Genomic DNA, 13,765 nt, shown 5'->3' with positions numbered 1-13,765 from the left:
CTGGGGGAAATCACACATCTGCAAAGGACTTGTATCCAGAACAGAGAAAGAGCTCTTATCATTCAGTATTAAGAAAACAAACCAACTAAAAAATGAGCAAAATATTTGAATAGATATTTTACCAAAGAAAATAACTGAATGGCTGATAAGTACATCAGAAGATTGTCAGCACCGTTAGTCATTCGGGACATCAGATCAAAACCTCAGTGAAATGTCACTTCATACCCACTAGAATGGTTATAATAAAAAAAAATTAGTCAATAATAGCCTGGAGAAACTGGAACCCTCATGCATATCTGGTAGAAATGTAAAATAGTGGTGACACCAGAAAACAGTTTGGCAGTTCCTGAAAAAGTTAAACATACAGTTACCATATGACCCAGCTGTTCCATTCCCAAGCATCTACCCAAGAGAAATAAAAACCTATGTCCACCCAACAGTTTGTATTCTTCATCACCTGCCAGTGGAAACAATTCAAATGTTCATCCTCTGGTGAGCAGACAAATGAAATATGGCCTGTCTATTCACTGGAATACGATTTGGCAATAAAAATTAACTATTGATACACGTTACCCTGTGGATGAACCTTACAGATACTATTCTAAGTAAAAGAAGCCAGACACAAAAGACCGCATATGGTGTGATTTCATTTATCTGAAATATCCAGAAAAGACGAATTTATATAAATGGAAAGTAGATGAGGGTTTGCGTGGGGATGGCTTGGCTGCAGATGGGCACAAAGCAATGTTTTTGGGGGTGATGGAATGTTCTAAAACTGGATTGTGATAGTGGTGCATGGCTCTATGTTTATCAAAATCATTAAATTGTACGCATAAAGTGGATGAGTTTCTTGATATATAAGTTATATTCAGTCAGGCTTTTTAAAAAAGGAATTGTAAATTTTAAAAAATTTTAAGATTTTATTTATTTATTTGGCAGGGAGAGAGATCACAAGTAGGCAGAGAGGCAGGCAGAGAGAGAGGGGGTAGTAGGTTCCCTGCTGAGCAGAGAGCCTGATGCAGGGCTGAGCCAAAGGCAGAGGCTTAACCCACTGAACCACCCAGGTACCCTGAAATTAAAAATTTTTAAATAGCAAGCAAGATGGTGGGACGGTGAGTGAGAAGAGAGTCAGGACGCTATTTCATATGCTTGTCATTGGCTGTTTCCTGCAGTTTACAAGTCCTGGATGAAAGAGCACGGAGGATCTATTGTCAATATTATTGTCCTTACTAGAAACGGATTTCCAGGATTTGTGTAAGCATACTTAATATATATATACATATTTTTTTCCTATGTCTTGGGGTTTTGTCCTCTGAATGGGGGGAGTGGGGTGGAGAAGATTTCATAAGTCACAATCCTGAATGCTGTAATGAGTTTCAATCTCAATACTTAACATTGCCCTTTATTTGATCTTCAAAAATGTACTTGCAAAACGTTCCTACGCATATTAGACTTGCCAGATTTACCAAGAAAATAGAAACAGGAGGCCCCATTAAGTTTTATATTATGTCTATCCCAAATATTGCTTGGGGCATATTTATGATAAAATATTTTCTTGTTTATCTGAAATTCAAATTTAACTGGTTGTCCTCTATTTTATCCAGTAACCCTAATCCAGATGTCACTAAACTGGTCATCAGTGTCTGAAGAGATTTTTTTGGTTGTTGTTAACATGTGGAAATGAAACAAATTTAGATTAATTTAGAATTGAATACTGTGAATATGTTCAATTTTAGACAGAACTGCTAAATTGTTACTCTGTAATGGAGTTGGACATGTTTGACTCTTACTCTGATTTTGGTTAATTTTGATGTTGGAAATAGATTAAAAAAAAAAGTCAATCAGTGAACTAACTTAGCCTCCTGGCTCAGTAGAGTCTTAATAATCTAAAAGTGTGTCCACATAGAAAGAAGAGAAAACAGTTTGCCAGGAAGCTATTTGAAAACCACACTTTTAGTAGTTAAAAAAATCCATTTTGTATTTCTTTTGTATCTATTTCATTTTTATTTCTTTTGTATCTTTGATAAGTTCTGATTCCTTCTTTTTTTTAATTAAAAATTTTTAAAGATTTTCCAGCATAGAGTATTTCTTTTTATGAAATAGACCTATCCTAGTGTTATAAGAACAAAGCATGCTAGTTTTTACCTATGTATAAAACTGCATAAGGTACAAAGTTGAGTGCTCTGTACCTTCTCATTCCAGAGATAGCCTGTTAACCAAGTAAGACCATGACCTGACTTCCTTTATTAGTAATATGTAAACTGTAATGTGCAGGGTGATATTTTGGCACTGCATGAATATCCTGTTTGCCATTGTGATTTTTGTAACCATTGTTGATTCTTACCTGAATCACTTAAGACATTAGGATTCGGAAGATGTTGATTTTTCTGATTTCATAATTGCTTCTGTATTTATTAGCTGATATTCTTCTGTAAAATGACTTTTCTGCAACAGCCATTCCTTCTTTCTCTCTGTATTTATTATTATTATTATTAAATTTTTTGGTAGACCACTATGAGGGACTTACAGATTTCTTTTCAAATTCCTTTATCCAAATGCGCGTACTATCTCAAACTTAGTAGAAATTTGTATTGTTTCTACATTTTGCATTACAAATAATTCTGCAGTGAGTAACACTGTACATACTTGTTTCATAGTTGTGGAGTTATATCTTCAGGGTACATCCTGGAAGTTGGATTGCTGGGTGAAGGTGATGGGTAAATGCATACTTTTAGGTATTTCCAGCCAACAAAGTATGAGAGTGTATATTCCCCAGAGCCTGACCCAAAATGTGTGTTGTCAACTTCTGGACAGCTCTCATGGTCAAGAAATGGTATTCTCTGTGAAGATCTTTTGAGTTGTTGAAAGCCTATCTGGTGGGGCGCCCAGGTGGCTCAGTGGATTAAGCCTCTGTCTTCGGCTTGGGTCATGGTCTCAGGGTCCTAGGATCCAGCCCCGTGTCGGGCTCTGCTCAGCTGGAAGCCTGCTCCCCCACCCCACCGCCTGCCTTTCTGCCTACTTGTTACCTCTTTCTGTCAAAGAAATAAATCAAATCTTAAAAAAAAAAAAGGCTATCTGGAAATCTTGTGTATATGTTTGAGTCATATTGCTGTCTTGGCACATTTTTCTTAATCCTGTCTAAGGCTAGTCTATTTTCTATTACATCTTTGCAGGGGAATTTAGTCTGAAATGCTGATCTTTTTTAAATTTAAAAAAAAATTTATTTTTTAAAGATTTTATTTATTTGTTAGACAGAGATCACAAGTAGTCAGAGAGGCAGTCAGAGAGAGAAGAGGAAGCAGGCTCCCCGCTGAGCAGAGAGCCTGATGTGGGTTGATCCCAGGACCCTGAGACCATGACCTGAGCCGAAGGCAGAGACTTTAACCCGCTGAGCCACCCAGATGCCCCTTTATTTTAACTAATAAATAATTGTGAGGGCAAAAGGTAGGTCAAAAAGCAACTCATGTCTTCCATGGACAGTTTGTAACTCACATGCCCATCAGTGGGTGAATGACTAAACACACTGTGATATATCTGTATAACAGACTACTAATTGGAAACAAGAGGTAATGAACTATTAACTCACGCAACAACATGGATGAATCTCAAAATAATTATTCCTTTTTAAAAAATTATGTTGTCTTAATCACCATACAGTACATCATTAGTTTTTGATATAGTGTTCCATGTTTTCGTATAACATTACTGTTTTTGTATAATACCCAGTGCTCATTATAATACATGCCCTCCTTAATGCCCATCACTGTGCTAACCCATCCCCCAGCTCCACTACCCTCTAAAACCCTCAGTTTGTTTCCCAGAGTCCATAGTCTCTCATGGTTTGCCTTCCCCTCTGATATCCCCCCCTTCATTTTTTCCTTCCTTCTCCTAATGTCCTCCATGCTGTTCCTTATGCTCCACAAATAAGTGAAACCATATGGTAATTGTCTTCCTCTGTTTGACTTATTTTACTTAGCATAATCTCCTCCAGTTACATCCATGTCAATGCCAATGGTAAGTATTCATCTTTTCTGATGGCTGAGTAATATTCCATTGTATTTATGTATGAATAATCTTCTTTATCCATTCATCTGTTGAAGGTCATCTTGGTTCCTTCTACAGTTTGGCTATTGTGACCATTGCTGCTATGAACATAGGGGTGCATGTGGCCCTTCTTTTCACCACATCTGTATCTTTGGGGATCAATACCCAGTAGTACAGATGCTGGGTCATAGCATGGCTCTATTATTAACTTTTTGAGGAACCTCCACTCTGTTTTTTTTTTTCCCCACACTGTTTCCAAAGTGGCTGCACCAACTTGCGTTCCCTTTCTCCACATCCTCTCCAACATCTGTTATTTCTTGCCTTATCAATTTTTGCCATTTTAACTGGTATAAGGTATATTTCAATGTGGTTTTGATTTGAATTTCCAACGGCTAATGATGTTGAGCATTTTTTCATGTGTCTGTTAACCATTCATTTGTCTTTAGAGAAGTGTCCGCTCATGTTTTCTGCCCATTTTTTGACTTATTTGTTTTTTGAGTTTTGAGTTTGAGAAGTTCTTTATAGATCTCGGATACCAGCCCTTTATCTGTAGTGTTATCTTCTCCCATTCCATGGGTTGCCTCTTTGTTTTGTTGACTATTTCCTTTGCTGTGCAGAGACTTTTGATCTCGATGAAGTCCCAAAGTTCATTTTTCATTTTCGCTTTTGTTTCCCTTGCCTTTGGAGACCTGTCTTGAAAGAAGTAGCTGTGGCTGATGTCGAAGAGGTGACTGCTTGTTTTCCCTTCTAGGATTTTGGGAGATTTCTGCCTCCCATTGAGGTCTTTCATCCATTTAGAGTTTATCTTTTTGTATGGTGTAAGAGAATGGTCAAATTTCATTCTTCTGTATGTAGCTGTCCAATTTTCCCAACACCATTTATTGAAGAGACTGTCTTTTTTCCATTGGATATTTTCTCCTTCTTTGTTGAAGATTATTAGACCATAGAGTTGTGGGTCCATATCTGGGCTCTCTATTCTGTTCCATTGATCTATGTGTCTGTTTTTGTGCCCATAACATGCTGTTTGGGTGATCACAGCTTTGTAATATAGCTTGAAGTCAGGCAACATGATGCCCCCAGCACTTTTTTTTTTTCTTTTGCAACATTTCCTTGGTGGTTCAGGGTCTTTTCTGGTTCCATACAAATTTTAGGATTGTTTGTTCCAGGACTTGGAAAAATGCCATTGGTGTTTCGACCAGGATGGCGTTGAAAGGATAGATTGCTATGGGCAGCAGAGACATTTTACCAATGTTTACTCTTCCAGTCCATGAGTATGGAATGTTTTTCCATCTTTTTGTCTTCAGTTCCTTTCATGAGTGTTCTGTAGTTCCTCAAGTATAGATCCTTCCCCTCTTTGGTTAGGTTTATTCCAAGGTATCTTATGGTTTTTGGTGCTATTGTAAATGGAATTAATTCCCTAATTCTCTCTCTTCTGTCTCATTGTTGGTGTATAGAAATGAAACAGATTTCTGTGCATTGATTTTGTATCCTGCCACATTACTGAATTGCTGTGTGAGTTCTAGTAATTTGAGAGTGGAGTCTTTGGGTTTTCCACATAAAGTATCATGTCATCTGCAAAGAGAGGGAATTTGATTTCTTCTTTGTCGATTTGAATACCTTTCATTCCTTTTGTTTTCTAATTGCTGTTGCTTGGACTTCTGGTACTATGTTTAACAATACTGGCGAGAGTGGGCATCCTCGTCACGTTCCTGATCTAAGGGGGAAGGCTCTCAGCTTTTCTCCACCAAGAATGATTTTCGCTGTGGGCTTTTCATAGATGGTTTTTATGAAATTGAGGAATCTTCCTTCTGTCTCTACACTCTGAAGAGTCTTATTCAGGAAAGGATTTGCTGTACTTTGTCAAATACTTTTTCTACATCAATTGAGAGGACTATATCGTTCTTATCTTTTCTCTTATTAATGTGTTCTATCACACTGATTTGCAAACGTTGAACCACCTTGCATCCCAGGGATACATCCCACCTGGTTATGATGGATAATCCTTTTAATGCACTGTTGGATCCTAATGGGTAGGATCTTGTTGAGAATTTTGGCATCTATATTCATCAGGAATATTGTTCTGTAATTCTCCTTTTAATAGGGTCTTCGCCTGGTTTTGGGATCAAGGTAATGCTGGCCTGACAGAATGAGTTTGGAAGTTTTCCTTCTGTTTGTATTTTGTGAAAGAGCTTCAGGAGAATAGGTATTATTTCTTCTTTGAATGTGTGGTAGAATCCTCCAGGGACTCCATCAGGCCCTGGACTCTTGTTTTTTAGGAGGTTTTTGATCACTGCTTCAATATCATTACTGGTTATTGGGTCTATTCAGGTGTCAATTTCTCCCTATTACAGTCTTGGTATTTCATAGGTTTCCAGGAAGACATCCATTTCCTCCAGGTTCCTTAATTTATTGGCATATAGTCATTGATAATAATTTCTAATAATTGTTTCTGTTTCTTTGGTGTTAGTTGTGATCTCTCCCCTTTCATTCATGGTTTTATTAATTTGGATCCTTTCTCTTTTCTTTTGGATAAGTCTGGCCAGTGGTTTATCAGTCTTATTAATTCTTTCCAGGAACCAGCTTCTCATTTCGTTGATCTGCTCTACTATATTTCTGGTTTCTGATTCATTGATGTTTGCTCTAATCTTAATTACTTCTCTTCTCGTGCATGGCTTAGGCTTTATTTGTTGTTGTTTTTCCAGTTCCTGAAGGTGTAAAGTTAATTTGTGTATATGGGACTTCTTTATTTTTTTTGAGTGACGCTTGGATGGCTATGTATTCCCCCCTTAGGATCACCTTTGCAGTATCCCATAGGTTTTGTACCGATGTGTTTTCATTCTCATTGGTTTCCACGAATTGTTTATGTTCTTCTTTGATTTCCTGGTTGATGTAAACATTCTTAAGCAGGATGATCTTTAGCTTCCAAGTGTTCAAATTTCTTCCAAACTTTTTCTTGTGTTTGAGTTCCAGTTGCAAAGCTTTATGGTCTGAGAATGTGCAGGGAATAATCTCAATCTTTGGTATTGGTTGGTACCTGATTTGTGTCCCAGTATATGCTTAATTCTGGAAAAAGTTCCATGTGTGTTTGAGAAGAATAAGTATTCTGATATTTTAAGGTGAAGTGTCCTGTGGTATATCTCTGAGGTCCATCTGGTCCAGTGTGACATTCAAAGCTCTTCTTTCTTTGTTGATTTTCTGCTTAGATGATCTATTGCCGAGAGTGGAGTGTTGAGGTCTTTTATGTAGTGGCTGCTCCCATGTTGGGGGCATAAATATTTACAATTGTTAGATCCTCTTGTTGGACCGACGCTTTAAGAATGACATAGTGTCCTTCTGTATCTCTAACTATAGTCTTTAGCTTAAAATCTAATTTTTCTGATACGAGAATTGCTGCTCCAGTTTTCCCTTGAGGTCTGTTGGTATGAAAAATGGTTCTCTATCCCTTCACCTACAGTCTGGATGTATCTTTAGTTTCAAAATGAGTCTCTTGTAGAGAGCATAGGTATGGGTCATGTCTTTTTACCCAGTCTGCAACCCTGTGCCATTTCTTGGGAACGTATAAGCCATTCGTGTTAAGAGTGATTTTTGAAAGATACGATTTTATTGTCATGTTGCCTGTGAAGCTTTTTTCTCTAGATTGCCTCTGTCAATCCTGTTCTATATCACTGTTGGGTTTTTTCTCCTTTTATAAAACCCCCCTTAATCTTTCTTATAGGGCTGGCTTTGTGGTCATATATTCTTTCAGTTTCTGCCATTCTTGGAAGCTCTTTGTCTCTCCATCCATTCTGAAGGACAGCCTTGCTGGATAAAGTATCCTTGCATTCGTGTTCTTCTCATTGAGTACCCTGAATATGTCTTGCCTTTTTGGCTTGCCAGGTCTCTGTGGACAGGTCTGACATTATTCTGATGTTCCTCTCTCTGTAAATAAGAAATCTCTTCCCTCTTGCCCCTTTTAAGATTGTTTCCTTGGATCTAGGATTTACAGATTGTACTATTCTATGCTGGGGTGTTGGTCTGTTCACATTGATCTTGGGTCCTCTCTGCCTCTTGGACTTGAATGCTTATTTCCTTTACCAGATTAGGGAACTTCTCAGATGCAATTTACTCAAATATATCTTCTAGATCGATCTCTCTCTCTCTTTCTCTCTTTCTCTTGCTTTCCACCCCCTCAGGGATCCCAATAATTCTGATATTGGAATGTTTCATTGAGTCGCTAATCTCTCTCAGTTTGATTCCTTAGGCTTTAACTTGTTTTTTCCATCCTGCCTCAGTTTCCTTCTTTTCTATCATCTTATCCTCTAGCTCACTAATTCATTCTTCTTGTTTACCCCAGCAGTCAGACTATCCAGTTTAGACTGCAATTCATTCATAGCATTTTAAAGTTTGGCCTGATTCGATTTCATTTTTGCCCTTAGAGATTCTATATTGTTGTTAATATTTTTCTCAAGTCTAGATTTCCCCTTGTAATTGTTACTCTGAAGCTATTTCTGACATCTTGGTTATATCCATATGTATTAGTTCTGTGGCAGAGGCCATATTCTCTGATTCTTTCCTTTGTTGGGGTTCCTGCTCATAATCATTCTGTTGAGGGGTGGTTTCGGGAACGTACAAAGTACATTTTATTGACCACAACCCAAGCAAGATGCACCTGCTTTATAGGGAACTTAGGGTTGTCCGTTTCTTGTTCTTCCAGCCTGTCTTCTGGAGGAGGGGCCTGCCACACTGTCACTGAGGCAACCCTGTTTGGGCAGAGTTGCCCTGCCCCCTGTGGGGGGAGGGAGATGGGCTCAGTGAAAGCTGGTTTGGGGGAAGAGGGGCTTTGGTTCTCTGGTCGATTTATGCGTCTCTTCTGAGTGTCAGAACAGAAGTAGTAACCATATCCAAACCTTTGTCCCAGAACAATGAGATTGCAGTCTGCTCTTCACTGAGCCCTCCAGGCCACACTGCCTCTCTTTCTGTCTGTGCTGCTAAAAACTGCAGCATCCTGCATTGCAGGCTGCATAGCAGAACTCCAGTCCTCACTCCCAGGGCCGGACACTCTGCCCATAGTGCTTCTAAAACCGCAAGCTGTACCCCCGTTCACACATGTACCCCTGTAGTTCCAGGTTCCAGTCTGGTAGGCTACCCTAAAGTCCTATCTCCCTGGCTTCCAGTCTGTGAGTCTGTGCCCAGTCCCCAGTGTGGGAGGCTTTTGCCTTCCTGGTACAAGATTATGGAGGTTTCCTCCCCCATCCATTTATCTTCCGGTATCTGCCTGCAGAATCACGGCTTCCCACTTCATACCTCGAGGCCATCCACTGCAGACATGCTGTTTGTAGAGATCCAGATATATCTTCTTACATCTGACGCTGATTTCTTGGGTGTTCAGAATGATCTGGTAGATAGCCAGCTCAATTCAGGGGACCGGTTGAAATAGGGCTCCCTACTCCACCATCTTTACTCCTCCCTCAAAATAATTATTCTGATTGAAAGAGGCCTGATGAAAAGGACTGTATGCTGTATGGTGTTATGAATTTAAGTTGTAGAAGCATTGAAAAAATTGGTTGGTGCTATATTCATGGAGAGTCATGCATCCTTCTGCTTCCTATTATAAATTAGAGGAAGACAGTGAGGCATTGTGACAAGCTTCAAGACAGTTTATCACTCACAGTCTGTTCCAGTACAGATTGTAAGAGATTTTAAATCATATCTGATGCAGAAACGAGGCCTTCATTCTTCAGAAAATGGGTCATTGAAAGAACAGCGGTGAGACCTGTCATGGAAATGGTAACATATAATCTCAGTCAACTCATAGTTCAAATAAATGTCTGTCCCTCTGGGGTTTTCCATTAGAAGAAGAGTGACTAGGGCAGCACTTAATGTGACATAGTCATCACTCTGAAGCTGAATTGTCCAGTATCTGTTCTGTTCCAATGGGAACCACTTTCTCTTCCTGGAAAGGGAATCTTCACAAATCCCCATGGCCCATTCAGGCATCTCATCCACCTTGACCTCTGAGGAACACCCACCGGAATCAAGTCTTTCAGAGCACAGGACTGGATAAACTATAAGTCTCTCTGGATTTGAATGAACTCTCTGCTTTTTCTTCACAGTTGTCAAAGTTTTTTCTGGGTTTTGGTGTTTGTTGTTGTTGTTTATCCTCAGAGAGAAGCAGATTAGGATGTGCTGTTTGGGGATCGAGAGTAACTTCTTTCAGTCCTTGTATCACTTTTAGGAGATCTGAATCCCATGGAGGAAGACTGCATCCTTCTCTCCTTAACCGGGAAGGATGGAGAGCTGGGCCTCAGGCTCCCCTGTTGCTGTGCCCTTGACATCCATCAGCAGTTTCACTTCTGACGTCACACCCTTTTCTGTCACCTTCTCTGGTAGATCGTTGAGTATGGAAATGTAATCTCAACATGTTGTTATGTTTGTGTTAAGTTTCTACTGAATGTCCTTCTCTGCATCTGTGAAGCATGAGAAAACTGTGTAGGGGAGGAAAAAGAATTTTCCCTCTACCCTTCTGAGTTCTTAGTAGAGACCCCTGCAATAACAGACAAATTAACAAGACAAAAAAAACTTTCTTCATAGGTATAAATCATGTGTATGCGGGAGATACCCAGGGAGAAATGAGTAGCTTCCAAGAGTGGCTTAGAGCTCAGACTGAACCACTATCTTAGTAACGATAGGGGAGGAACAGTGGAGGCCTCATAGAGGAGAGCAAATGATTTTTACGAAAGATGTGTGGGCCCCTTGGAAAAATAGGTGGGAGGTATGGTAGCTTGTGACAGAGTGTGTCTGGGTGTGATGTCAACTTCTAGTCTTTCTACAAATGTGGCCACAGGCAGTCTTCCCTGGGTGATAAACCCCTTGGGGAGGGGATTTATGGTAATCGAGCTCCTTTGGGTGGAACCCAGTCTATATTTAGGCAGATAAGGGGAGTTCAGAGAAAGCTCCTCTATTTTTCAAGTGCCTACAGCTCAAAATAATCTATCAAAGCTGTGTATTTTGGGTGGCATGTCCTGAGCTTCTACTGTCATATTTTGGAGTGGCATATTCTGTTGCCCTGCATCTGTCTCTTGCTCATGTATAACAAACTGGTTCAGATGCTGAAATCCAGTAACTTCTGTCTCTGGTTTTCCACCTGTCTCTCAGTTCTAGTGGCTGTCTCTCTTTGGCCGTTACTCCAACTTCTGAACGTCTGCCACTTGCTTCTTTTTCAGGGGGTCAACATAACTGCCGAGGCTTTTCCTATGCTGAGGCAGGACCTCATGTGGTGGCCCTGGTGATCAGGGCATTGAGTGCAAGGGGACAAACACCTCTAGGTCCCCCTCACAGAAAAGGGCCAGGGCTTGATTGCATTTCAATCAAGCATGTTTATTCCTGCCACTTCCTCTTACTTCTGGTGTTGTGGAGAAGCCTGGAAATTTCCATTATCCTTCCAGCTGAGTGTTGCTTTTGGACCACTCTTAGCATTGGGGGCGGTAGGCAGGGCAAGGGAACATGTCCTACAGATAGACCCAGACTGCTGGATGCAGTAGCAACAGAAGTTGTGGCCATACCTGATGGCGATGGAATCTCTTGGGTAATTCTGACAAAGTAGTTGTCTTCTGCCTGGAATCCCACTAAGGTTACTGTGGCCAACACTGGGACAGAGATGGGTTTTCTCCAAAGAGGTTGATCTCTGTAGGTCCTCTCTAGTGAGAAGTGGATAGGCCCCCAGATCTGACATACTTGGTCAGAGGATATTATAAGGTCAGAGGACCTTATAATTAGAAATTCTAAGCCACAGTGTACCTTGTGCATAAGACCCCATATCCATGCAGACCTAACTATTTTGAACTTTGTATCTGAAAATATATTAAAATTTACATAAATTTGGGTGTGTTTAGAAAGTGTACTGATACTATTTTTAGCCCAATGTATGAATTTCTTATGCCTTGTCATCTAAAATTGATTTCAAAGATAACCACACTTGTAACTCCCAAAATAACCTATCTGTTAATTTTTCTACATAATAAAAGATCTTCTTTTAAAATATTTCTCTTATGGTCATAGTGTTTTGAAGAATCTTGTGTGGACTGGTCACACACAATTGACTATGAGATATCTATGTTTTGGCTTTACTGTTAAAGGACCCACTTCTTTCCCACTGTTCAGACGAGGACTCCAAATAACAGCTCAACAAGACATATCTGTGGGGATCTGATGGGCCACTGACATACCTGTCACTTGAGGTAACGAGAGAAACATTCAGTGGAAGCTGATTGGATTTGTTATGCTTTGTCTTTTAAAGGCATTCTGGAGCCGCTAGAGCAGGGGTTTACAACCTCACCAAGTCCTTGGCTGTGGAATGGGCTAGCAGTGGAGTAAGGATCAACTGTGTTGCCCCTGTAGGTAAACGTTCCATACGTGCTTTTCTGATTCACGTAGTATTGTCGATGGATGTGTTTGTTCATATGCCTGCATACTAGGAAACACAGGGTTTTAAAAATAGGTAAAATTGGAGAGACTGAAGCTTCGATTTACGACTAGAGTGTCAAGCAGGTGAATGGAAGCCAGTGATTCTCAGTCTTGACAGTATCTTAGAATTATCTAGGAAACGTCTAAAAAATATTGAAAGGTAAGCTTGATTCCCTGCTATGGAGTTGAGGTGTTGGTATTTTTAAAAGCCACCTAGGACATTCAAATGCACAATGAAGATTGAGAACCTCTGCTTTAGAGAACAAATATTTGCCAGATTATGTTGTTATTTCTTGGTGTATCATTAATGCTTCTGTAGGAGAGAGAGAAAAAACTAAGGTCTAATTCAAGTTAGAGATTGATTCAAAGTGAAGAGAAAATGTCTCGGGAACATACTTGAAAACTAGTAAGAGCCAAATCAAAGAATTCCCAAACAATTGAAATTTTATTTATTTATATTGGATTCAAACATTTTATCTGTGGTTTTACCATAATGAAAACCCATGAAACCATTGTATTTTCCATGTCTCACATAACCACAGCCCAGGCTTCTGTTACAAATCAGAGAAGCCTCGTGGAAAACAGAATAGACTCCTCTATCACCCGCCTTTTCACACTTAAGTGCCTCTCTGATCTATTCATGGAATTATGTTTTTAGAGAACACATCTTTTCAGGAAAAATACAGGGCTTTGCTGGTTATTCAGGGAGAAGAGTTCACAAAATGAAAATTCATATGATCCACTTGTAATCGTGGTTAACTGTACTTCCTTGATGATATTGAGAAAAATTTATATTAGAAATGTTGCCTTTTCTATTAAGCCACTGTTTTGGTGTTCGTTGACGACTGCCTTGATGTCTTTGTGATTTTAAAATTTAGTTTTATGGGCTTCATTTTGTTCTTTTTTATTCTTAAACATAGGGAGTCATTTATTCCCCGACTGCTGTTGAAAACTATGGTCCGTTGGCAAAAAACGTATTTGCAAGGTTCTTTAAGAGAATCCCAGCTAAGCGAATTGGAATTCCTGAGGAGGTAATGTATATTTCTAACATTGATTCCAATTGCTTTCTTTTATACTTTGTAATACTGTGACATTTGCTGTCCTTTTTACACATTCTGATAGATGATAGAGGCTGACAGAGATGAGTGGTCCTATTGCCACCAGCCCATTTCCCCTACACTTTCTGGCTCTGTGCCTTACACACTCACAGCTCTCTTTATCCAGAACTGAATGCAGTGTGAATGAAGAGCAGCCTGGTTTTATTTCATTGCACTTTTCA

The 13,765-nt window shown here is 39.6% G+C and overlaps 1 protein-coding gene across 3 annotated transcripts in view; it reads left to right on the top strand.

Annotated features, from left to right (window-relative positions):
- Positions 1 to 13,765, top strand: part of LOC101679986 (peroxisomal trans-2-enoyl-CoA reductase) — a 52,986-nt gene that overhangs the window by 24,165 nt on the left and 15,056 nt on the right. For all 3 annotated transcript variants that reach the window (XM_045078723.1, XM_045078721.1, XM_045078722.1), the window contains 3 exons: positions 1,173 to 1,254; positions 12,320 to 12,416; positions 13,407 to 13,517. In XM_045078723.1, the coding sequence (XP_044934658.1) occupies positions 1,173 to 1,254; positions 12,320 to 12,416; positions 13,407 to 13,517 (290 nt within the window). The remainder of the gene's footprint in view (positions 1 to 1,172; positions 1,255 to 12,319; positions 12,417 to 13,406; positions 13,518 to 13,765) is intronic.

This window comes from Mustela putorius, unplaced genomic scaffold (genome assembly GCF_011764305.1).
Source record: "Mustela putorius furo isolate JIRA1106 unplaced genomic scaffold, ASM1176430v1.1 tig00000275_pilon_pilon_pilon, whole genome shotgun sequence".
Taxonomy (NCBI): Eukaryota; Metazoa; Chordata; class Mammalia; order Carnivora; family Mustelidae; genus Mustela; species Mustela putorius.
This window is presented reverse-complemented; position numbering and strand designations above follow the sequence as displayed.